The 26603-nt window shown below is 37.7% G+C and overlaps 1 protein-coding gene across 5 annotated transcripts in view; it reads left to right on the forward strand.

The window, feature by feature from the left end:
* NFX1 (nuclear transcription factor, X-box binding 1) overlaps nt 1-20708 on the forward strand; it is a 70300-nt gene extending 49592 nt beyond the window's left edge. For 2 of the 5 annotated variants that reach the window (XM_032690404.1, XM_032690412.1), the window contains exons 22-24: nt 8854-8999; nt 15495-15596; nt 16799-20708. In XM_032690404.1, the coding sequence (XP_032546295.1) occupies nt 8854-8999; nt 15495-15596; nt 16799-16874 (324 nt within the window). In that variant the 3' untranslated portion in view covers nt 16875-20708. Of the gene's footprint in view, nt 1-8853; nt 9000-12676; nt 15044-15494; nt 15597-16798 lie in introns of those variants that run through there. The other 3 variants (XR_004357537.1, XM_032690427.1, XM_032690417.1) reach the window with 3 other exon arrangements.
* Nucleotides 20709-26603: the final 5895 nt, after the last annotated feature.

The raw sequence follows: 26603 nt of genomic DNA on the forward strand, positions 1-26603 counted from the left end.
CTAGAAAGATTGATACCAGAGACACAATGATAGGTTTTTCAGTGATATCACCTTCAGGTCTATCAGGTTAGCATACTCCTGGCTTGCAGCTGCATCATGAAAGACCCAGTACATGTGGTTCAAATGACAGTGTAAAGTATACTATTCTCAGTTGCTTTTAGCTCAAGAAGGAGCTAACCTGCTGTAGAAAACATCAATTTCTTTCCCTCTAGGCCCTGAAGACAGTTACTTAACTTTATTCCTTCAAAAGATTATGTATGATATTTCTTAATATTTATGCTTGTGCACCTGTCTAATGTTCTTGCCTTTTGTTTTCAACATTGGAATGAATGTCTAAAAGCAGTCCCATCTGTTTCTAGTCAGCACAGAATGGGTAAAGTTGAAAGGTACCACAGTGGGATCATTCAGTCCAACCTCCCAGGGTCAAGCAGGGTCATCCTAGAGCACATTGCATCCAGACAGTTCTTTAATATCTCCAGTGAGGGAGACTCCACAACCCCTCTGGGCAACCTGTTTAGGTGCTCAGTCACATGCATATTAAAGAAGTTCTTCCTCATATTCAGGTGGGGCTTCCTCTGCATCAATTTCTGCCTGTTACTTCTCTTCATATTGGTTGGCACCACCAAGAAGAGCCTGCCTCCATCCTCTTGACAGTCTCCTTTGAGATACTATAGTCAAAATAAATAACAATAAATAAAATCTCCTCTGTCATCTTTTCTCGAGGCTAAACGGGCCCAACTCTCTCAGCCTATCCTTGTGAGATCTTTGTAGCCCTTTGCTGGACTCACTCCATAAGCCCCATGTGTCTCTTGTACTGAGGAGCCCAGAACCAGACACAGTATTCCTGGGCTGAGTAGAGGGACATTATTACCTGCCACAACCTACTGGACACACTTTTCCTAGTGCCCCTAATGCATACCACTGGCGCTGTGCCACAAGGGCATACTGCTGGCTCATTGTTGCCCCAAGTCCTTCTCCACAGAGCTGCTTTCCAGCAGGTCAGCCCTCTGCCTGTACTGGTGCATGGGGTTATTCCTCCCCAGGTGCAGAGGGTGGAATACTGTACTTGCCTTTGATGAATTTCAGAAAGTTGCTCTTTGCCCATCCCTCCAGCCTGTCAAGACACTTCCGAAGGGCTGCACAGCACTCGGGGGTATTGGCCACTCCCCTCAGCTTTGTGTCATCAGTGAACTTGCTGAGGAGGCTCTCTACCCCTTCATCCAAGTCGCTGATGAATAAGTTAAAACAATACTGGAACCAGTACTGACCCCTGGGGAACATTGCTACCTACAGTCCTCCAGCTAGATGCTATGCCACTGATCACAACCCTCTAAGATCTGTTGTTCAGCCAGTCCACTCATGCAGTCTGCACTTCCTGAGTTTACCTATGAGAGTATCACAGGAGATACCAAAAACCTTGCTGAAGTACAGGTACACGATATCCAGTGCTCTTCCTTCATCCATCCAGGTAGTTGTTTTATCGTACAATCAGGTTGGTTAAGCATGATTTCCCTTTGGTGAATCCATGCTGACTAATCCTGATCACCGTCTTGTCATCCATATGCTTAGAGATGAGCTGTTCCCATCACCTTTCTAGAGACCAAAGTGAGACTGACTGGCCTATAGTTCCCTGGGGTCCTCCTTCTTGCCGTTTAGGAAAGACTGGGGTGATATTTGCTTTCTTGCTTATTTAAAAATGTTCAAAGCAAACACTAAATACAGAGCTATCTTCCTGAATATTCCAACTACCACTCCTTTCTTACCAGAAATCAACCTACACAAACCTTCTCTTCACATATATCTTCCCCTTTCTCCATTCAGTTCCCATTTACAGCTACATTTAACTCCACTTCTTCCTGCTGCTTGGGACATAAATCCAAAGCTTTCTGAATCGCTTCTTTTGCTAACTCAAAGGCACCTTGCTGTTCACTCCCCCATTCAAACTCATATTTCTTCCCTGTTACTTTGTACTGGGGTGAAAATCTGTCCTAGGTGCAGAATGTATTGTCTCCAAAATCCAGACAATCTGACAAACCTCTGCATCTCATTCTTATTACAAGGTACTGCAAAATCTAAAATTTTCTGTGGGGTTGTAGGTAATGTTTCCCAGTGTCCACAATGCCACTGAATTCCCAGAAATTTCACTGCTTGGGATAGTCCTTGAATTTTAGTAGGATTTATTTCACAGCCTTTTTGTTTCATGTGATCCACAGCCAATTCCAGCATCTGTTGTATTTCTTCCTCACTGTTTCCCTTAATTAAAATGTCATCTATGTAATGCGTTATTTGCATATGAGGAGGCAGCTTTATTTCATCCAAATTTTCAGCCACTGTTCAGTAGCAGATTGTTGTACTATGTACCCACCCCTGGGGCAACGAGGTAAAAGTATACTGATGTCCCTGCCACGTTAAGAAAAAATCAGTCCCACTGTTCTTCTACAATAGGTATAGTAAAATATGCATTAGCTAAATCAATTCCAGCATACCTACTTCCGGAATGTTTCTGAATTTTTTTCTATTAAAGTCGCAGTATCTGGTACAGCCATCATGAGAGGCAGCATATGCTTATTTAACTCTCTAAAATCTACAGTCATTCTCCATGATCCATCACTCTTTTTTATGGGCCATACCAGATTATTCCAAGCTGTGGTAGTCAATTTTAAAACTCCAGCATCCAGCAAATCTTTAATTGTGATATTTTTTTTCATGCTCTCCTGGTTTCCGGTATTGTTTCATTGTTACTAATTCATTTGCAGCAGAAATCTGCACAGGAGACATTTTTTTTTTCCTACTGGAAGATTGACCAGGCACTAATATAATTCTTTATTCCAAATTGGTACTGACCATCAGGAAGATTCACAGTTAATCCTTTTAGAATATCTATCCCTAGGGATTATTCAGGGATAGGAACAACCATGACCAAGTAAGATCGTTTCAGGAAGTTCCCTATTTTCACTTGTATTTAGGTTTTTACGGCATCAATTTGTTTCCCTTCCAGACTGGTAATAGTTACAGGCTGCCCTTTAAATTTCTTGGGATTGCCATATATCAAAGAGGCCTCCGTTCCAATATCAATTAACAGTAATGTTTGTGAAGACCAGTTTTTCCAAGATATTTGAAGCTCCACATGGGCCTGCCGATCCCCCTGTATCAATTGCACTGGAGTTTGGATGTCACTTCAGTGTCGTTTACCACACTGATTAATTTCCCTGGTCTGTTTCCAAGGATAAAAGTCAGAATATCATTCCCAGTCCTCCTTCTCCCCTGGAATAACGGATCTACTCTTGGAGGGCCCACTGTGAACAGGTGCGGAATCCCGTTGAGGCTCTGGAGGGGATTCTGTATGCTGAGTTGTTCCTGGATTATTTACTTTAGAGTTTTGCACTTTTTTACCAGGTTTACTCAGGCCTCTCCGCTTATAAATCTGCCATAGTTCATGAGTCAGAACCCCATCAATTTCCTCACGAGACATACCATCTTTCAGTAAAGCTGAAAACATTTCCCTATGAGAAATTCTGTTGTCATTCCCTTTGGAGCTGTCTCTAGTATCCCGGTTTCCTGCACTGCCTTGCGGCCCCCATTCTCCAAGGTTACCTAGCTGCTGTATTTTTTCAGTTACTTCACAGAGGGGATTTCCTGTCTTGTTAATCAAAAGTTTTTGTATGCTGCTGGGGAAGTCTTGATCACCTTATTTCTCATAGTAACAGACAAAACATGCTGCATCATACTGTCAACATCTCCTATGAAAATCACTGATATCATCCCTTCTTCCTTTAATCGTTGTACACAGTCCCACAAAGTATACCACACACGCTCAGTTCCAGTTGGTCAGTCATTTTCTGCAGGATATTTATTACTGCATCCCAAAGCAGTCAAAGCTAACAGATTAGCATCATGAACATTATTCTAAAATGCATCCTGCACATATGAGTCTGAACTCAAGATTAAAAACTTCCTGGAATCCCCCAAATCCAGGGTGACCCCTGACGCTTCCTGATCATACAAACGCACTGTCCAAGTCAGTAGAGATTCTTCCAGTCTCTGTTTAAACCATGCAATTATATAATTTACTTCATTCTGAGTACAATCCTCCACCACACGCCTTCCTATCAGCTGCCCGTCAGCCTCTAATTCCATTTTCAGTCTCCATGCTGGTCTCACATCTTTGAATTCATCTGTGGAACCAGCCTCATCAGTTGGAAGTAGATGCATAGAATAGTTGTTTGTTATCACCTAAGAATAATTTGCCCAGTGTTGTGTTGCCTGTGGTTATCTGATTTTCCATATTTCTTTATACACTACCTCTGTCATGCACACATATGTACACAAGTGTGGACACACAAATATATTTCTACATATAACTGCGTATACCAAATATATGCTTATACTAAATCAAACCACGATATGTAATTATATTAATTATATTAAAATTGAATTTACAATATACAAATTAGTCACAATGATGTCACAATATGCCAGAAGAAGAGTACCAGAGAGCTCAGAAGTATCTCCAGTGCTTTAGCTCTCAGTGGAAAAACCAACTATTTGTTAAATAATGATCCTACAAAGCAGACAAATTATGTCTGTTAAGGAGCATCTACATTGCAGAAGAGAAGGAAAAAATGAAAACAAATCACATGTGTCAGTCTTTTCCCAGTCTGACCTAAAGGGAGAATTACCCGGTGTTTACTTAGCTTTTATCATGACCAGGAGGAACCAGTTAGGTTCACATGACAGTTCAGTATCTCAAGGATCAATCCTGTACCATCCTACCCCTCAGGCTATAGGTAATTGCATAAGGTACGAGAAGTTCCCAGAAATTAAGTTATATTTCAAAAGGGAGGAGATTTCTTTCTGAACACCAAAGGCAAGTGACACAAGCCTTGAAGCATCTGTTATAATACAAATGCAGATAAGAAGTCATTCTTTCATGAACTCTTCAGTTGGGAAACCCAACAGTTACTTCATGAATTCCATGACAACCTTAATGTTCTGTTCCTAAAAATCCTCTCTTTAGTTATATATTAATTTTTACAAGGCTGTCAAATTCTATCTTGAAATGTTTAGATTACTGATTACCAGTTTTCTGTTTAGATGCCCATTCTACATCTGCATTTTTCACATTGCTTACAAACCTCCTGTGTTTCTTCATGTTGAGACCATTTGGTAACACTGAGCCCTACTACATGAGGCTGTAGTTGTTTCACAAAATCACAGAATGTTTGAAGTTGGTAGGATCCTCTGGATATCATCTTGGAAAACCCACTCTGTTCAAGCAGAGCCATCTAGAGCCAGTTGCCCATGACAATGTCTAGATAGCTTGTGAGTATCTTCAGGGATGGAGAGGCCACAAGCTCCCAAGGCAACCTGTGCCAGTACTCAGTTATTCTCATAGTAAAAAGCGTGTTTCCTGATGTTCAGAGGGAACCTTCTTTATCTTAGTTTTTGCCCATGACCTCTTGTCCTGTCACTAGGCTTCATGGAAACAAGCCTGGCTCTGTTTTCTTTACACCCTCCCTTCAGGTATTTATAGACACTGATGATATCAGCCCTGAGACCTCTGTTCTCCAGACTTAGCAGTCCCAGTTCTCTGTGTTCTTGTCAGTGCAGAGATGTTCCCATCCTTAATCACCTTCGTAGTCCTTCACTGAACTCATGTCCATGTCTCTCTTGTACTGAGGAGCCCAGAACTGAACGGTTCAGTACTGCAGAGCCCAGTACTTCAGCGGTGGCCTCACTAGTGCTGAGTAGAGGAGCACCTCCCTTAGCCTGCTGGCAAAACTGCTTATTGCAGACCAGGATACCGGTAACGTTCTTTGCCACAAAGTGTGTATCACTGACTCATGTCCGACTTGGTGTCCAGCAGCATCCCAAGCTGTTCTCCGTCTGAGTGGCCCCCAGCATGTACTGGTGTGTGGGGTTGTTCCTTAGCAGGTGCAGGACTTTGCTTTCTCCTTGCTGAACTTCCCAAGGTTTCTGTCAGCTCATTTCTTCAGCCTGTCAAGCTCATGCTGGATGGCAGCACACCCCTCTGGTCCATCAGCCACTCCTCCCAACTTTGTATCATTGGCAACCTCACTGAGGGTATGTTTTACCCCATCATGCAGATCATTAACAAAGATGTTAAACTTTGCCCTGTTCTTTAGGGCCCAGCCATTCAGCCAGTTTTCCATCCACCTCCCTGTCTGCCCATCCAACCCCTACAGCAACAGCCTGTTTTTGAGGGCTTCGAGGCTGTTATGGGAGACAGTGTCAGAGATCTTACTGACAGCCTGGTAGACACTAGCCACTGCTCTCCCTTCATCTACCAGACACATCAGTCCATCACAGAAGTTTATTGAGTTGATAAGGCCATACTATGTACTCCCAAGGAATTTCTTGTGTCTGGAATTGAGTTTAAGGATGAGCTGCTCTGTCACTTTCTCAGGGACTGAGGTGAGGCTGACCAGCCTGTAGCTCCACCTGTCTTCCTTATCTGTCTTGAAGATAAAAGGAACAGCATGTATGGAGACCACGCTCTGACTTTCTTTTCCTTAAAAATTGCAGCATGTACAGTATAGAAGGGAATATTTCCCACGCACTGTAAAGTTAACTTTCTCTGCTTCTCAATTCTTCTTGCATAACTTTTTATTTTTCTGAAAGTCTCAGAGGCTTTCTTTTCTCTCTTGTGAGAGTCATGTTTCATCTTGCAACCCACAAGTTTATGGAACTAAAGATTGGATTAATATGTGTGATATGGCATTATGTAGGGAGACTGGTTTTAGTTGTTCTGTCACGATCGTCAAGTCCTCTTTATGCTTGAGTCTGTGTTTGGTTGTTTGTTTATTACGATTCCTAAATACTTTCTTAACTAAAGATGTGACTTGCTTTCTTTGTTTCTAGATGTAGAACTTTACTTGTATTAAAAGTATTTTGCATGCTAATCTATCAAGCGTTCATGTAGCTCTGCCTGTATCAGTACTGTGTTTTTCAAACTGATTACTGTTACTTATGCTTACACATTTTACTGTTACTTTTTAATTTTTTTACATTGTGCCTTTGGAGATACCCAGTTCAGCTTAACTGGATAAATGAGTAATAAAAAGGATTTTGTTACTTAAAAGTTTTAGTATTAGTATTGTTCAGTTCTATCTATCACATATGACTTTGCTTGCCTCACAAATATCTGGTGCCCTACACTCATCAGTATGTACTCATCTAGGATAGCAGAATTGTTGTGATTGATATGTGTAAGCAGAACAGACAGGAAGCATGTATAGCCAGCTCTGTCTGTGTATGGCCAGGAATTCTGATGTTTTTCAGAGCATTGAACCATCACCACTTTTTTAAAGTAAGTGTACTCATTTTCATAAATAGGTACAGAATCTACAGAGTTCTTCATTCAAATGCTTGTTCGTATGCTGCAAATGTGGTAACAGCTGGGAGGTTTATTACTGTTTGTTGCAAAGTAAAGATTATATCCTGTCAGCATGTGATTACCCAAAGACGTAATGGAAATGGTTGAGCAGTTTCAGATCCAGTTACTGTTTGTAACTTAGCGATTTTACAAACTAAGAGGAGACAAATATTAGCCCTCTATTTTCAGAATAGCTGCAGTGTACCCCTTATGACTTGCTCTATTACATGTGGTAGTCCTTACACTAATTTAGGTGGTTGACCTTTTGTAAATCCACATTAATTATTCCCAGGGACCTTCTTCATGTACCTGAAAATGGATTTGAATTTTAGCTGATCAGTCAATAGTTCTTGGGCTTTGTTTCGCATTTTTTTTAATATAGTTGCAACAATTACCTTTCTCTAGTCAGTGAGTTCCTACCCTGTTCTTTACAATCTTTCACAGATGATGGAGAACAGGACATCATCCTGGTCTCTCATTGCCCTTACATGCACTGCCTGGAGACTCAGGAACTTACATAGGTTGGGATTTCTCTAGAAATCCCTGACTCAAACTTATTCTACTACTGGTAGTTTTTCTTCCCCTTGAACCTCCTTTGTAGACCCAAAGACCTAGAAGACCTTGTTGGTGATAACCGAGGCAAAAGCTTGAAGCAGTGTCCTGAATGCCTGTAAACAGTCTGAAGCACTGAGTGACTTATCCTCAAATGCATTTGTCATTACAAAGATCTATCCCATTAAGGATGGGGTGACTGGCTTTTTGTGTGGGGCCCTGCAGAGGGCCCTGCTTTTTTTGTTTGTTCTTTTACTATTTGTATAATAATCAGGTTTGAATCAAGTATTGTCAGTCTTTGTTAACTGAAATTAAAAGTAGGACTTTTTTTTTTTATTTAATAAAAATCTATTGATGCCATTATATCAGGGATTTTGAAGATAAATAGCTTCTATGGTAGAGGGAGATGATTGATAAATTTGACACCTCTGTAGCTATCTGCAATATGTGCACTGCAAAGCCATTCTGAAAAATAAAATTAGATGTCATGCAAATTGGCAGCTCATTTTGAAAAAAAAAATTGAGATAAAAATAATTTTGTATTGCTTCTTTGGGGTATAAGTAGAATGACTATAATCAGGATTTGTATTTCAAACTTAAAAGTTTGAAAAGTTAAAACTTAAAAGTTAAAAGCAGTATACACCTGCTTGGGTGTGTGTATACTTTGAGGTGATGGAAACAATAGAGAACATAAAATTTAATTTTTGTTAATTAAACAGACATTTTCAGATGAGCTTTCTGTAAATACTGAGGTCTTAGCAATTTGTGGTACTAATTATGTCATAGCAGCAAAATTTTAAAGGTCGAAACACTTGTTTCTTTTTGTTTTCTTTCCCCTGGCTTCCCTGAAGGAAAACTTCACCTTTTTTTTTTTTTCTTTTCTTAACCTTTTCTCTTGAATTCAGGGCAAGCATACAAAGAAGAGTCATTGTTACCCACCAATGAACAGAGATCACCGCAGAATCATCCATGAATTAGCTCAGGTTTATGGTATTGAAAGTGTGAGCTATGACAACGAACCAAAACGCAATGTTGTTATTACTGCAGTGAAGTATGTAATTCGTTATTGTTTTCAAATCTTTTAAGCATAGTTTAAGTAATTGGATGTTTTTATCATTTACCAGAATGAGTTTATTTACAATGCAATTTGAAAAACGCACTAATTTCTAGTAGAATTTTTTTTAAAGCAATTTTTGAATTGATAGTTTAATGGACTTCTATTTCTATTACTCAAGTATATCTTCAGGGAAGAAAACGCAATTAGAAATAATAAAGCTAAGAAAATATTTTGCCAGGTTGTTTTCCATTCATCTGTGCAGTAACTTTTTGTCATCAGCTAAATTTGATAGAGGTATCAAAGATAATATGTAATAACATTTTATAAAAACTGATGGGTTGAGAAATCATACATAAAATTTGCATCACCTTTGATAAAATCTGGTTATTGTAACATACTTGTTCTCCATCTATCTGAACCTACCACAGAGGATGCTCCCTCTAGTTAATGGACAAAGAGGGAGCTGGAATTACTGCAAATTGAAGAGATTTCTAAGCAAAAATGAAAATATTTGGAGAAGACTCACAGAAGGCAGTTCATATTAGAAAAGAAAATGAAGGAAATACAGCTAGGGGGAAAGCAAGGTGATTGTACTGGAGACATAGTATGGGACGGTTTCCAGTATCAACAGCATATTTAGTTTAGCAGTCAAATTGTGATTCTTTGACAAACAGTTGTTTTTAACTGTAGTCATAAGAAACCTGTCACCTTCTGTGCTACTAGAGTGCCATGAGCTGTTCCTGAACTTGTTCATTCATTGGTAGCTTAGCTACAATCTTGATTTCTTCCAAGAAATTGTATTCTTCCAAGAGAGATGGAGCATCACTTTGATCTTACAATGTAAGATACTTTTTGTTTCAAGTAAAGGAAGATGAGAAAAGAGATCATATTTGAAAGCACTTACCTAAGAAAAATAAATGGATGGGGGTAGTGGGATCAGAAATTAATGAAGAGGAAAAAGTGCTGGAAAAAGGAGCAGGACAGATGACTATCCTTTAAAAGCAAAGGCATATCCTGCAACTTGAGAATGGGAGGCCCTCTATGATTTTAGAAGAGTTTGCACACTTGATCCTTCCCTTGTGTTGTTCAGGGAATAGCATACTGCGCAGAATGCACATGCTTCTATTTCATCACTACCACTCTTAAAGACACTTGGTGGTCTACTAAGAATATTCTTCAGCTGCATAGCAATATTTCTTCATGCAGTGGATTCATCCAAAGCTTCTTTTCAATTGTCTTTTTATTTGCCAGGTCTTCTGAGGCTAAAAAACATTGTAGCCTCAGACAAGTGATAGGCCCAAGTTCCATGCCGATATTTTTGAGTATTTCACAATGGCTTCTTCAATTCCAGGAATTCAAATCACCGGAAAGTCATGTTTCATTCTGTTCTCAGCATTCCCTGTAGATTTCTATCATGAGCTCCTTCATGTATAGATAATTCAAAATAAATCAGGCAAAAAGACCATTCCTCCTCTTCACACTCCACCACTGTGGCACTGAAATGGTAACATCACCATACAGGTAGGGCAGAGGAGTGAGAAAGTCTCCTTGGTGCTAAGAAAGCTTCCTCCGTCCAGGCTTCTTTCTCTTCTGGATATCTAGGAGCAAACGCCATAAAACCTGCTTTGCCCTTAGCTCCTGCCCCCATCACCATTAGAATCACTGCATTAGGATCACTGATGTACAGTATTGCCCACGTGTAACCACAGAGAAGATTATTCCCAGTATTGATTGTTAAGCTTGATCTGAATTACAGTTTGGTGTCATTCGAAGTGTAAGACCCCTAGTGAATCCTTGCAGTGCCCTTCTCTGTAATTCCCTGTTGGTCATCTTTGCAGTCTCCATCTTTTTAGCCATTGCAATACCAGATTCTTTCTGAACTAGGTTCAGAGGTAATGTCCAGACTACTGTAGTGAAAAGAGTAAAGCTTTCCTCTCCAAGCACACACATTTGTTTCACTGTTACTGTCAGTGGTTTTTTGAAGACTTTTACTCATATGAATTTCCTCTTTCTCCAAATAGCTCTAATTCCAGAGCCTGTTAAAGGAGTGTCTGCTTGTTGTTATGTACTGACCACTGTTTAAGCAGCTTGTATGGACATGAGATATCCTGGAAGTGTTTTTGAGAGCAGTCATCCCTGTAAGAACCATCCTTGTCCTGTTCTTTCCAGGAAGATAGTTACAGTCAGTTTATCCTCATGAACAAGGAGACTTTTCAGTTAGGTGGCAGGGTCCCACATGGTTCTCACTGAGAAAGCCACATTCTGCCACAATCTCATTTGAGAGCCATTGGCTTCATTATTCCACCCAAACTGTATCAGTTTTTGGAGACATTTTCCACAAAAATCTACTCTGTCTGAAAGCTGATGGATCAGTATTGCACGACTACATGGAGTAAGTCTGGACAGGTTAGTGGCAAAGAATTTTGTAGTAGTTTGTACCAAAACAGATCAATGCTGATCCATCCATTATGAAAACTGAGCTTCTAGGCTTGAAGGAGAAGATAAATTTAATCCTGATTTCCACAGTTCAGTTTTATACAACAGGCCATCCTGTCAGCACTAGCACTGTCTTAAAATCAGCGGATAGTTTATGTTATTACTTTCCCTGTACTGCTGTTAAAAATTTTTCATCTCAACTTTGTTGCTTGAGGCAAGCAGTTGTGGTTTTTTTTCCTTACTTTGAGAATAGTTTAAGGAAATGAAGAATGGTAACTTTCTAATCAAAATGTCCAAAGTACTTGCAGAGCCTTTTGGTTTCATATCCACTGTTCTAACTGATGCTAGATAACCATGACAGGTTAGGAAGAGTCTGCTTTCTTTCTTATTTCTGGTAATTAATTGGACAAAGTGGGTTTTTTCCCATTGTACATCTCTTTAATTGAATTCAGTTTGGGTTTTTTCCACATGAGCTAAATGTGGGTGACTGTTTAATCTTTTTTTTTTTTTTTTAACCAATCAGTTCACAGAATTTTAGGGAAATTGGAGTCAAGTCTAATTTTGTCCCATGTATCACCAAGGTATACAGGAAGCGGTGTACATTTTGCTGGAGTGTGAGTTGATAGATTTTTGTCTCTAAAACCTCTGTTGTTTCATGGCCAAACAGTCTGTTGTATATCTCTTCTGCTTTTTATTGGAGGATTGCTAAATTTTGTCAAAGCTAAACCAGGTCTAGGCCTTGATGTGACCAAAGCAAATTTGGTTCCAAGCTCATTTCTAACTGTCCACAAGGCTTTGATCCCTCCTAATTTTTAAAGGTTTGTTATACTAACCCTCTGCATCCTGGGAAAACAACTTTAGGGCAAAGCTGCTGATTTACTTTCTTGAAATGCAGGAACATACTCTTTTTTTCGGTAAGTTTTTTCTTTTTTTTAGGTAATTGTAGAAATTAGTGCACATGTATTCTTCCAAGTGTTCTGTTTTCCTGCATTCCAGAGCCCTCATTTATTTTCCTTTTTTTTTTTTTACTATACAAGAGATATTTAACCTGACATTTTAGAGTAAGGACAAGCACCTTACATTACTTGGAGAAGGGCTTTCTAGCCTTTCTTTTTTTTGCTTATTTACCGCCAGGCAATTTGCTTTCCATGTTTTTGCACATCACAGTTTATAAAAATGAAAGAAGACAGCAAAATATTCTCCCATCTACCTTTGTCCTCTTTTATTTTTTTCAGGTAGAACTCTACTGTTGAGATGTAACTGAAATGATAGTGTGAGCATTTGACTTTATATGACAGGCTTGGAGCTAAAGGAGAGGAGGAGTTTTTAACCGTTTTACACAAGGGGAAAATTAACTATTCTCAACTGATAGGACTGTAATATACTTGTCGTTAGAATGTACATGTACACATAATATAACCTTGAAAAAATTATAGTCACTGGCAAGTAACTTTTTTCCCAAATAACGAACACTTTTACTGTTCAGGAGATAGGGACACTTTTTAAATTGGTGACCTATGTTTGTAAGATTTTTTAGTTCATTTGAATAGACTGACAGTACTCAGTTTAAAAGAATACTGAAATGCGTTCAGGGATCACCACTTCATATTTTAGTGGACTTCTAATTTACCTTGAAAATGTTGTTGCATTTTTCATCTGTGTTGCCTCAATATCACAGAAATGGGCCATTGTATTTTCAGACTGATAGAAATGAGACGGGAAAAAAAAGACAAATGTGATGGAAATAAGACAAAGACTTCATTTTTGTAAGCTCTGAAGTAGAACTAGTGTTCATCTATGTACTAATGTGAGATTTCATCTGCTTAGAGCTCTGAGGGAGGTAGGGAAAAAGTATGAATTACCAAGTATGTGTGAAGCATGGAATTCAACACGTGCACATTTCTGGAATTATAACAATATACAACCCATTGCTTTGCAGCATTTTTTCTATTCAGTATGTAACTTTGAAAGGAACAAGATGAACTTGTTCATCTTGTAGGAATTCATTGAGTAAAAATGTAATGTAATTAGTAAGAATGTAATGTAATTACTAATGTAATTAGTAAGAATGTAATGGAATTAGTAAACACAAAGAATCTCATGGTCTGGAGGAGTTTATTTAAAAATGCATTAATGAAGTAAATAAGGAGGAAACATTATTTAGTGCTTGACACAGAATCATAGAATCACTGAGGTTGGGAAAAGACCCTTAAGATCATTGGGTCCAATTTTACTACCACTAGACCATGTCCCTAAATAGCATGTCTACACATCTTCTAAATACTTCCAGGGATGGTGATTCAACCACTTCCCTGGGCAGCCTGTTCCAGTGCTTGGCAACTCTTTTGGGGAATAAATTTTTCCTAATACCCAATATAAAACATTCAGATAGAAATAGAAAAGCAGTTCAGTTTAGTGTACCAAGAAGTAGTTTGGTCTGAAAATGTCAGTAGCATGGGTTTAGAGGAAAATGCAAAAAGTGTAAGAAATGGACCTTTACAACGCTTAGGAATTTTGATTTATTCAGCTTATCTGCCCCCAGAAAAGACGAAGAAGAAACTGTGAGTGGGAAAGATGCTGATAGTGGAAACTCTTTCAGTCTTGCAGTAAATCATAACAGTGAAATAAAGCAAGTTCACTCTTGAAAGTCGCTCATGAATTTAGAGGAAATTTTGAGACATCTCCACAACCTAATAGAGATATACTGTGTTTGGTAATTATTTTTTTTTAATTAGATGCCTTTTTGAAACAATCTTTCTAGGACTTCTTTTTTTTCCTGGGTGTTGGGGGTTGTTTGTTTTCAGATTTTTTTTATATCCTTTCTCTTTCACCAGTCAGTTCAAGTCTTTGGCACAGACTGCCAACTAAAGTTGACTGTGATTCACAGCCAGTATATGTCTAAAGCATATAACTGCTAAAGTACACTGTCCTCCCGTACTGGAGAAAATAATGCCCTGCAACTATAGCCATACGGTGACCTTTGCATTGCAGATGGGACAAGCACAAGCAGGATGCTTCATTGCTTGGTGGCAATCACAATCGCAATAGATTGTAACTAGTGTGGAGGGTAGAAAGAGCTGATTTTTTTTTCCGCTCTCTAATGCATAATGTTTTTTTTTCTTATCTGGTTCACCTGGACTAGCTGACAAGGAAGAGGCAGTGTTGCTGCACCGTTCCTGGGAGAGTGCTGCTTAGCAGGGCTTTGCAGTGATCAACAGGTTTAACATGACTTACTGCCAGAGTCTGAGAAGGTGCTTCCCAAACATGAGATAACATGTTGTGAAGATTCAGTGAACTGTGTTCTCATGATGCTGAGTTAAGCTTTTAAGTTGTTCCTTCTGAATTTTTATCTTTTTCCCTGAAAGAACAGATATATGTTGCCCTTAGAGTTTTAAGTATTGCATTTTTGATATTTTAACAGTTGATCATTTTGTGCACTTCATAGTAGAAAGGAGTTGTACACTTCATATGCAGAAAAGGAGTCTTGAGTATCAATGCTCAGATCTAGTAAGCTGCTTCTGCATCTTGTGAGAGGAGGAGGAGGGGCAGGCACTGCTTTCTTCTCTTTGGTAACCAGTGACAGGACCCGAGGGTTGTGTCAGGGGAGGTTAAGGTTAGATATTAGAAAAAGGTTCTTCACCCAGAGTGTGGTTGGTCACTGGAACAGGCTCCTCAGGGAAGGGGTCACAGCACCAAGCCTGACAGTGTTCAAGAAGTGTTTGGGCAATAATCTCAGGCACATGGTGTGACTCTTGGGGATGGTCCTGTGCAGGGCTAAGAGTTGGATCCTTGTAGGTCCCTTCCAGCTCAGCATATTCTGTAATTCTGTGAAGAGACATTTACAGTACTGGATATCTTCTTCTTGGTAATGAAAATGTATTTTGTGCACTGCTAGTCTCCATGGTTGGAAAATTAAATATTTAAATAGATGATTAAAGTATACAGGTATGAACTCTGACAGCAAAACTGCTGCTTACAAATATTACTCTTTCCCAGCTTCTTAATGAATGTAATTTCCTATTGAATTAAATAACCTTTCTTTTATTTCTTTAGAGGGAAATCCATTTGTCCAAGCAATACCTTAACTTCTGTGCTAGATAAAGAAATGCAGAGCAGACCTCCACCTCCTATTCCTCATTGCAAACAAACAGATAAGTAAGGAATTCGTTTCAAAACAGTGGTTTTCAATTTTGTGCTGAGTTACTTGAGGAACATCTTCCTGAGCTTCAACTGTATACACCCTATTTCTTTTTTTTTCCCAACCCACACACAGCTCTGGAGCTTTCAGCATGCACTAAGATGTTCTTTCCAGAGAAGTAAGCCTGAAATGAAGTGACAAGAAAATGTAGGAGTGGCTATGTGATACAGGGATAGTGATATAACAAATATTATGGAGTTTTAAAATTATTTTATAATAAATATTAGATAGTTGGGAAGAGAGTGCCATTTGGGAGAGTTGGGAATTTTTTTTTTTTTACCTTTAACCATTCTCTGTACAAGAGTAATATCTTACTGGCATGGTTTGTTTGGACACATAGTAAATGTATTTTTCTTGCTTAGATATGACTACACAGTTGATTGAAGGTGAACTACCATTTTTATCAGATAGTGAAAACTACTGAAGGTGGGATATATAAGGCTTCCTGTTGAATAGTCTTAATAGAACAGTCTTTGCTTCGTATGACCTGCCAGCTTCAGATACCCATAGTTATTTTCATTTCCACTTCTTTGGAATTGCTGTCTTCAGTGGCCCTAATTCATGTAAAGGAGTTATGTGGCGAAATTAAATAAAGGGCTTTAGCCATTTATTTTAATTACTATAAGTGAAATTTCTTCAGAGTGCTTAATTCTAAAAAACCTTTTGGAAGATTTCATATTCTCTTATTGAAAAAAATTTTTACAGTGTTTGGATTTGGTATTACCATGTATTTTGTTACTCTTGCTTTTAAAAGCAAGCACATTTGATCATCAGCTCACTTGAAAAGTATTTCTTTTGCTGTTTCTTTTAAAAAGACATTTTGAACATTTAGTCTTCAGTACAGTATAATTTTTCTAATAAATATTACAAAATTATTGTAAATTATATTTTCTGGTAAAACTCTGAAACAAATTTTATCGATTCAGACATGTTGATGTACATTAATTTAATAAAGTATATGTTTTTTCCAAAAATCAGTCAACAAAGGCTTTCTGGAGTATTAAGGTACTTCTGTTAAAACGTAATTTAGAAGTACATGCCATTTACTAAAGCACTGTACATGCGCACACTGAGACATTATGTGAGTTTGTCATTTCAGTTTACTTTGTATCTTGTTCTTCATGCATGTGAGTAACATCTGATATTCTTATAATTTCAGGAGTAGTGGAAACATTGGCTTATCCAAACCATTAAAAGAAGAGCCAGTAATTGACTACTTTGATGTCCAGGACTGAAGTGATTGATGTAGAATCATTCAGATGTATCAGAATCATGTTGATTATGAATGATACAGAAGTTTAGAGGTGAAGATACTAAGTTACTGTGTGAGGTGCTTTTTGATTATCTGTCAAATGATCAGTTGTTCAGCGTATTCATGATTTAACATCTAAAGTTAGATAGATTGTGACAGTTTAAAAAGTTATGCATTTCAACAGTTTACGTGACTGCATAATACCTAATAGTAGTATAGCTTTTTAACCTGGGTTTGGTGCAATTTTTTATCTAACGTGCTGTCAGAATGATGTATATTTTCGTTGATGCCTGTAAAGCAAGAGAACTGGTGGTAATTAAATGTATTTTTGGGATATTAAGAACAACAATAAATCACAAAGATTTATTTTGTCAGATCTCACACAAATTAAAATAAACTAGAAATGAGCTGTGATAAAAACACTGGTCAGGAAATTCTCAAAGTATTTTCATGTTTTATTGATCCACATATTTGTTAATGTGGTAAATTTGGGAATTTGAGTTACTCTTTTGCATGGAAGGAAATATAAAATTTAAGTATGAATATATACATAAATGCATATTAAGAGCACAGACTTCCTTTGGTATCTGAAGAGCCAGCATTTGGGGAAAGTGGGCATTAAGACTTATTTTACTTTATTTCAAATTTGATGCGTTAAAACAGAAAGAAACAAACAAGCAAAAACAAAGGAAAAAACCCAAGCCAAACAACAACAAAATCAACCCCACAACACAAGATTACTACTATAACTTGGTTTAGTAGTACTTAATAACTTGGTCTTTGTTCAAGACCTTGAACAAAATCAAAAATCAGACTTTATATATATTTTGGTGTTTTATGCATGGTTTTATTGGGGCTTACATTTTTTTCTGTACTGTGAAAGCTTAAGATGAATTTGTGAAGTTTGGTTTAAGTATGTTATGAATTTGGAATAATATTTGTAAAATTTATAAGACCATCTAAACTGTTTGATAATGGAAGATCTTTGTTTTATGGGAAATGCCATTAACAAAATGGGATGACAGTTTCCAGAATTGTTTCCAGATCTTGATTTAAGATAGGTGAGTAGCTCTCTGGGAGAGGACATTGTAGGTCTGATCGGAAGAGGTGGTACAGCTCTGAATTTGAGTTATATCTGTTCTCTTGAAGAGAAGGTTTTTTATATTAATAACTTCAGGAACTCTGACACTGATGCATTCTTTTTCTTGATCCTTGTGGTTGCTATAATTAGCACTAGAGGTGTGTCCCCTGCACAGCATCAGGGGCTGCTGCTAAAAGGGCCTTAGCATGAAGAAGAAACAGATCTAGCAGAAGACTTGGTCATCTGTTGATTTAATTTTCAGCCAGCATGTTGTTGTGTGAGATTTGTTGCCAAGAAAATGGAAGGCAGTTCTGCATGCTTAGATTCACTTAGAGTTATCATATGACCCTGAGCCTTAACTATGAAGCATTCTGTGGCTACATTTCAATTGAACAGTTCATGAAACATTAAAGAATTAGCAGCAAACTCACAGACTGTATCTGTCCCCCAAATGTTTTGAAAATGAAAATGCATGCTATTATCATTTATTTTTGTAGGAGTTTATTATTTCACATTTTTAAAAATGCAGTCTTAAACGTTTTGAAGTGCTTCAGGTAGAACAGGTACCCTCAAGAGTGTTCAGGCTTCTAATTTGTATATAGTAATTTAAATTGGTTTTATGTTTTTTTGTCTAATACTCTGTGATCAGAAATGAAAAATTAATCAATATAGCTTATATTGCCATTAATTTCATAAGCATATTATGGTTTGATTCTACAAGGTGCAATGCTGCTAAGTTCAGCTGAAGAAGTAAGTTACTCTACATCTTTCCAGGAATGTATTTCTTCAATCCCTTCATTGCGAGGAGTGTGTATGTGTATGAAAAGCTTGCAGACAAGTGCCAGCTCAATATGACCAAACAAAGGCTATTTCTGGTTTTGAAACTCAGAGCTATAGCACTGAGTTAATACAGCACTGATTTCAATCTAGTTAAGACCTTTAGGGAGAATGTATATAGTTATACTGCAAAGGTAGGGTTCTGGACAGGAGCTGATAAACATTTCCAGTGAACTGAGTTAGATACATGTATACTGGAGCACACATAGACTTAACACTACAGAAAACCAAGGTGATTTAGTTTATAATAAATAGAATAAAGCTGAAGCCTACTAACACAGTTTCACATGAATATAGCCAAAACATCACATTTACACCTCTGATTTGAAATTTAAAACTTAAAAGATTTTCATAGCATTATTTTTAACTCTGCTTTTTGGAATTTTCATCAGATTATGGCTTTAACATAAAAATGTGAGCCTTGGTGAGATGCACTTCAGCAGTCAAATATCTGCCACTGCTTGTAATAAGAAAACAGAGCTAATCTTCAGCTTCTCAAGCTGAGATTGATAATTATTACTAAATCTTTTAAAACTGAGAAGTCATCCTTCCCATCACTAACCTCTTAACTACATGACTGTTAAAACATTTTTATAGATCCATATGTCACACACCTCTAAATCATGGCTGTTGGAGCATACCTGTAGTTACAAGTCACATGTGCCAAATCTTTTTTTTAATACATTTTAATAACTTGGTTAAAAACATGATACTATACGTTTACCCATGAAAGTAATACCAAAAAGAAAGTATTGATATTTTTCTCCCCAGAACAGTTACATTAGCCTTAAGGAATTCAGCAAAGGTTAACAGTGGTGCTGTTCTCTCTGGTTTTGTTTGCTTTTGCTGCAATGTATCAGTGACTTTCATATGGAATAGTAATAAAGGCTGTAGTTTTGATATATGTGATAACTCATCTTTATATTGCACATGTGCCTCGTAGAAATATTTTCCAGATAGCTATTTTGTAAATCTGAGCTGGCCTTTACACCTTTATCTAATAGAAAAATGAGTGGATAAAGGACATGCATCAATGAAGTCAATGGCAAAAATCCTATTGACATTACTGGAACTATGACTTCAGCTTTGATATGCTAGTAATTTTCCAGAGCCCTAAGAATAATATTAGTCCCTGTAAATTTATTTGGAAAAAGTACTTTGCAATAAACATCTTTTGAAATAAGTTCTGTGATGTCAATTGGAATTATGCAACTTCATGAAGTGCTTTTAAAATTGTGTATAAAATAGGCAGATACTATGGCATTTGGGCTCTGCTATTGCCTATCTGTATTGTTTAACATGTTTAAAGTGCTCTGAATATTCAGTGCATGGGTTTAACCTAAAATTGTATAAGATGCATAAGTAGACTTCAATACCACTGTTTCTGTGGCAGTTTTGTACAGTATCTGCCTCATACCTAAATGAGCAAAGTAAAATTGTTTTACAACACTTAAGTTATTTGTTGATAGATTTATATTTTACTGGATTTTTTCAAGTTACTGATATAAAATTACTTTCTTTATAAACCTAAAATAAATCTAAATTGAAAGTTCAGTGCTTTGGAGTTGTTTGCAAACTTTGTCTTGGTATTCCAAAGTTGGAACACTGAGACATCACAGAGAAACAGTAAAGATTTAAATGGAAATCTGGGGAGTCCTTTTCCTCAAATTTTGAAAGAAAAATGTGATTTCCTGGATTTGAAGTGGTTTTTAAATGAGTGCTCTATGGAGAATGAAGCAAGTAAAGAGGGCTCTCCAGGAAATGGAGACTGTGCTATCTTCTTGGAATTCAGAAGTACAGAAGAGATGATTCTGAATAGAAATGTACATTTTGGTTATCTGAAAAACCCTTTATTATGTCAGCCTAAATGCTACTTGGCAATAAAATGTATGATTTTAACTGATGGTCTCTTCATTGTTGTTTGTCCACCATTCAGCTGTAATTGTGACTGTAAAGGAGGGGGGAGGGGAGTGGGTACTGATGTAACTTTAAAGTCCTTTAGGCCATTAGATGTAACAAACACAGAATGATAAATGGGGGTGGAAGGATGATGTAAAAACTTTAGCATCAGAGTTCAGTAAGTGGCAAGAAGACTCAAAAAGCAAGCAGTCTGAAAATTAGAAGTTTGAAATAATTTGAACTTGCCTCCTCTGGAAAGTTTTATAATAGGTCACGCATTTCCAACAGCAAAAGCCTGACCTGATATTTCAGGTGAAGTGCAAGATGGCTTCAGAAATTCAGTAAGTGATCTGAGATTGAAGAATTCTTGAAAGACAGCTGGAAAACTTGTCTTGCTACCTCAGCTGCCAGTAAGTTTGGACTTTCTTTTCTGGATATTTTTGGAGGATGAAGATGGCATGCTGCAGGTGTATAAACATTGGAAAACAGATCTTAACTGGAAATCTTTACCTGAAAAAAACACTTGCATTTCAGTTCAGGACTGTCATTGACTAGAAGGTGACCAAATATCTCATCCTTACCAATGTGTGCAAATGGCACCAGAAGAGACAAATCAATTTTGTTTTCTGTTCACTTGTCCATGTTGGAAATATGATTAGATAGAATAATATTGTTCAAATAATGTTGGGTTTATAGTATTTTAGTCTTTGCAGATGCTGAGTTCCCAGTAGAAGTCTTGCTATTTAACAAATGCTGTTCTCATGCTTTACTAAGATGTTGAATTCCAAAGATGGTTGATGTGCAAATTTTTGTCTATATACTTGTTACTTAACCATGAATAAGAATATCAGAGCCATTAGAAAGGGTATATTTAGAGAGGCTGTATTTTGGATGCTCCTGAGCTTTAGACCAGGTTTCTTTGTTATCTCAGGATTTTTGAAGGAAGTAGTGCAGCATCTTGAGCAGGAGAGACCATGTTGACGCTGTCCTTTGGTGTTATCCCATGAGGTATTGTTTCTAGCACTGTGGGGTTCTTGTTGTTTTGGGTTTTTTTTAACCAGGTTGTCCAGTTTTACACCTCTATGGAAAATACAGGTCTCTTTCACAGTAGAAAATGGTTTTTACCACTGAAAGAATCTTTTTCAGAGCATAGATGAAGGTATAGCACTTTTCTGATATTTCAGGCAATCCTCTTTAATATTTTGGGCTCCATTATGACCTACTGTTGCCTTCTCTGGAGCTTTTTTCAGTTAAAGGAAGGAGGGGCAAAATGTGTCTGTTGTGTAGAGATGTGTTTTGCTTGCCCCTCACAACTTTACTTTCTGTGTAACGCCCAGGAACTGCCCCCTAGTAAACGATTCAGCTTTCTGATGTATCTAACATGTGCTTACTCCAGTGTCCAATCATCTTGCTACATCCATATTTATTCCCTTAAAGTGTAGAAAATGTATTCCAGTCAGAGGACTAGAGGGCTTCATTTGTAAGGAGATGTAAGAAACTAAACTTAAAATCATTATCACTATAAAGAAAAGTTTATCTTAATAGAACACTTTTTATATAGGAGGTAGGTACCAAAAGGCTGTCCCTTTCAAAATGTGTATGCAGGGTAAGCTAACATGTTTTACAAGGAGGCATTATTTATTATTATTTATATCTGAGTTCTAGGAAGTAAAAGGTGTGGTGAAAACTGTTGGATGTGTTGGATAGTTGCCTATCAAACAGTACAGTCAGGAAAGTAAATTCTGTTCATTCAAGGCACCTAGGCAGCTTATCTTTTTTTTTTTAACAAGCAGTAAGGAATTTTCATAATTTACTGCTTACCCAGTAAGTTAGATACCTCTTATTAACAAATGCTGTTTCAGGAAATGTTAATTAAAATCTTCAATCAGTGCAGTAAATCCTGGGGTAAGTACTGATTTAGGTTGGTGTTTAAATTCAGTATATTGGCATCAAATAAGTGCCAAAGATTCTAATTAAGTATGTGTCTGTGTGATTGCTTAGGTAGGACAGTTCAGCAGCTTAAATCAAAGCCTTATGCAATTCTAATTATATTCTATTGAAGTAGGCAGTGATTAAACAGGGATTGATGCAACTGAAATATCAATGAAATAAGTGATGAATTTTTATATAAGGTGTTTATATAAGGTATTTTTGGTTAATTCATTAGACATTTAAGGAGCACTACCTCTTGCCTATCAGCTGATGTCTAAGTACTTACTAAGTAAGTAATGCACTAAGAAGTAACTGAGAAAGCCTCATACAAAATCAATTAAATTTTCTGGTTCTCCTGTTTTTTCCATTCCCCACCATGAGAAATTATTTAATCTTCAGCCCGAATGTGCACAAAGCTGTGCACTTGGAATAAAATACCCTGATGCAATTTTACAGGCTGGAGCTCATTGGCTAGATGTAGCAGCTGTGTAAAAAGACCTGGGTGCCAGGGGATCCTGGTGGACAGCTAGTTAACTGTGAGTTAACAGTGCACCCTTGTGGCAAAGGCAGCCAGCCATGCACTGTGCTGGATTAGTAAGCACAAAGACAGCAGGTCGAGGGAAGTCATTACTCCCCTCTTCAGCACTTGTGAGATGACTCGAGTCATACTGGGTCCAGCTGTGGGCTCCCCAGTACAAGAAAGACCTTGACTGAACCAAGTCAAACAGAAAACCACAAAGTTGGTCAGGAAGCAGGAGTACATGATGTGACATACATGGAGAGGTTGAAGTCACTGGATTTGTTCAGCTTCAAAAGAGAGAATATTAAGAGATCTTACTGCTGTGCACAACTACCAAAGGGGTTCTGGGTCAGTTTTGTCCTTGAGCTTTAGCAGTTCCTTTTCTACATACAGTGTTAGCTGACAAAGATGTTTGTAGAGATGAATTAATTCTCTCCATGTCTTTGCTTTGCTGGGCTGTCTTGATGTCCCTGAGTTTCCTTTTTTTTTGAACAGGCTATTGATTCTGATTATCATCTTAGTCTGTTTTATTCATCTTTCTGAATGTTGCATACAGTCTCCAGAAATCACTAGCAATTCTATTAATATGCTAATATCTGTGCTATGTTTTCTCTTTTTCAAAAAGATCATGATTGGTTAATTGATAAAAGAGGTAATTCTGCAGTCACATTGAAGTGTTCAATAAGAATGACTTTTTGATGGTTGTTTTGTTCTAAATTGGATAGTTCTTAATCTTTGGTGTTGTTGTTTATTCTGATACAGCTTTTGCACTCTTCTAATATGTAACTTTCAGTGGTTTTCACACATTCATGGATAAAATATCTTCTGGTAGAACAAAATGGATTGAATGAAAGGAAATAAAATTTTCCATGTTTTCCTGGGGCCTTATAAGCTGTATATGCAATGTAACTCATGGTGAGGCTGTAATCCTTCAGTTACTACAGTGTTTGCAGATTCAAAGACTGTTAGAGTTAAATTCAAATATTAATTTTGGGGATAATGATAAAAGCAACAGATTTTTAACATTTATTTATTCTAAGTGAATGAAAAGATTATTTCAGTGCTTCATAACAGATTTCTTTTGCATCAAAGAATGTATAAAATTGAAATAATTTAGAGAGACATTGGCTTGAAGAGAGATCTCGTTATTCTGAGATTAGTAAAGCATTCTGTGAGTGTTACCTGATATTTAATTCCTTAATGATGCAAATACTTTTAATGGCCAAACACATTCTGTCATCAAAAACTGATTGAAGCAGGATAAGTTGATTCTGTGGAATGAACATCTTATAATATATATCAAGAAGTTATAAAAAGGCTTGTTTCCAAAGCAAAAGGATTTACAAAATAGTGTAGTGGCAGATGTGCTCCTCTTCATGTGGATATAAACTAAAAACAGTTACCCTGTAATATAGTTTTCAAAACATTATCCATTATCCAGGTCTTCAAATTGGAAATATAATCATGTGAAAGAAATTAATATCAATAAAAACTACTTTACAATTATGCGCATCTAGAGCTAAGACTTTCCCTTTTTTCCACCAGTGTCACAGCTGAAGAGTGCAATTTTGTAATTACTCCGTAGCATACAAGCTCTAATCAGTTACTGACTGATTCCTGTTTGGTTTTTCCATTCAAATTCAGTCTGCCAGTAATGGCAGTAATGTTCTTTCCTCACTCTAGGTACTAGACCTCTTGATTGTTACTAGATGGGAAGTTTGGCCATCTAGTGGTAGGTAGTGGTACAGAGTGGGAATGTGGGCCCATATGAATCCATGACAGGAGGAGTTTTAGGAAAACAGATTGGGCAAAAGAGAGAAAAAGGCATGGACTCAGGTCATGGCTGGTGTTTTTAATTCCAGAGTTCCTTGAAGATTGTATTACACCTGGCAGCCTTTTGTCATTAGGGTGCCAAAAAGATGGAGAACATTGGAAGGGTATGGGTATGATTAATTTCTTTATGCTTGACAATACAAAGGTAGTAAGGAAGGCAGCATACATCTCTACTGCTGTAGCTGAATGACACTGGAAACTGGTCTGGTGCCATATGCATGGTGCTGTCAATCTTGGCTTCCTCAGCATAGGTCTAATGGCATAAGATAGCCAGGAAACAGCAGTTTTGGCTAAGATGGGGAAGTAAGAAAGCAGGAGGGCTAGCATATGTGCCCAGGAACAAAGGCGTTGTCACTCCAGCAGCCCAGGAGTCATGAGGTATTCAGAGAAGGAATGAAGAAAATGTTGCTCCAGCATTTTCTGCTAAAAGGGCAGAAAATCAGGCTGTGCTCTGGTTTTGGGAGGAACCAGTCTCACAGTGATGAGAAAAGAGCAGGACAAAATGAGGAAAGGGATACATACAGTCAGTAGTATTCCTGAGCATATTGCAGCCTGGACAGCAACCAGCAATACATTTCAAAAACAAAAGCTGGCTGAGTCATTTGGAAAGTGTATGCAGATATTCTAGTGGCACACTGAGGGACAAAATTGCTTGAAATAACAATGGGAGATTTAGGCTCATGAGCTAATGACTGCAGATTTTCATGAATGAAAAAATGGATTATGCTTCAGTTCATGATTGCACCAAAGGTGAAGAAGTTTTGCATGGTAGGCAATGGTGGGAGGGGAGAGAAAGGGATGATCTATTCCTCCTCTTTACATGTTTATTACACTTTGAAGAGGCACCATTGGTGAAACCTCCCTTCCTTCCCAAATGGGGGGTGGACCCTCAACCAGAGTCTGGCCTGCTTTAAAGGGTGAGCTAAGTCACAGAGGAGTAGATGGGAATGCCAAAACACTGATGATTCAGGGGAAGTTCATTTTGCAGTGGGCTCTTGAGTTCTCTTAACAGAGAACCACAAAGTGCTTCTTGTGTCAAGTACCAGAAGACTTCCTGGTTTTAAGGTGGACAGTGTGCCAGGTAATAGCATGGAGTTACAACCTATCAAGGGATAGCGAAAAAAATAATTGTCACATAGACACATAGAGGGAAGGTTTTGTTCATCCTTAAGACCAGTAAGTATTAAGGGGACCAGTGAATTCTGTTTGATCACCACTTGTCCTCTCACTGTAGATATAAATTCCATTCTATTCTTGCAGAGTAGCCAGAGATGACAGAATGGATCCTATGTTATGCTCTGTGAGATTCTGTTCCTTTGACTAAACATCTTAGTTCATACATTTCTATGGTTGTAGATCATGGCTTACAGAAGATATTACTTAATATTTTGACTACTACTGATAAACCCCATGTGATTTTAATCTACTGATATTCAAGTTCTAAGGCCAGGCACAGTGTTTGCTCAGCAGTCTTCAATACAGATGAGCCCAATGCTAGAATTAACAAATTCAAAAGGCTGCTTGAAGTCACATCCTAATGACTTTCTATTTGTTGTGCAGTGTAGTGAAATTGTGGCTGGACTTTTGATATTTACAGGACAGCAGAAAAG

Source organism: Chiroxiphia lanceolata, chromosome 1 (assembly GCF_009829145.1).
Source record: "Chiroxiphia lanceolata isolate bChiLan1 chromosome 1, bChiLan1.pri, whole genome shotgun sequence".
Classification (NCBI taxonomy): Eukaryota; Metazoa; Chordata; class Aves; order Passeriformes; family Pipridae; genus Chiroxiphia; species Chiroxiphia lanceolata.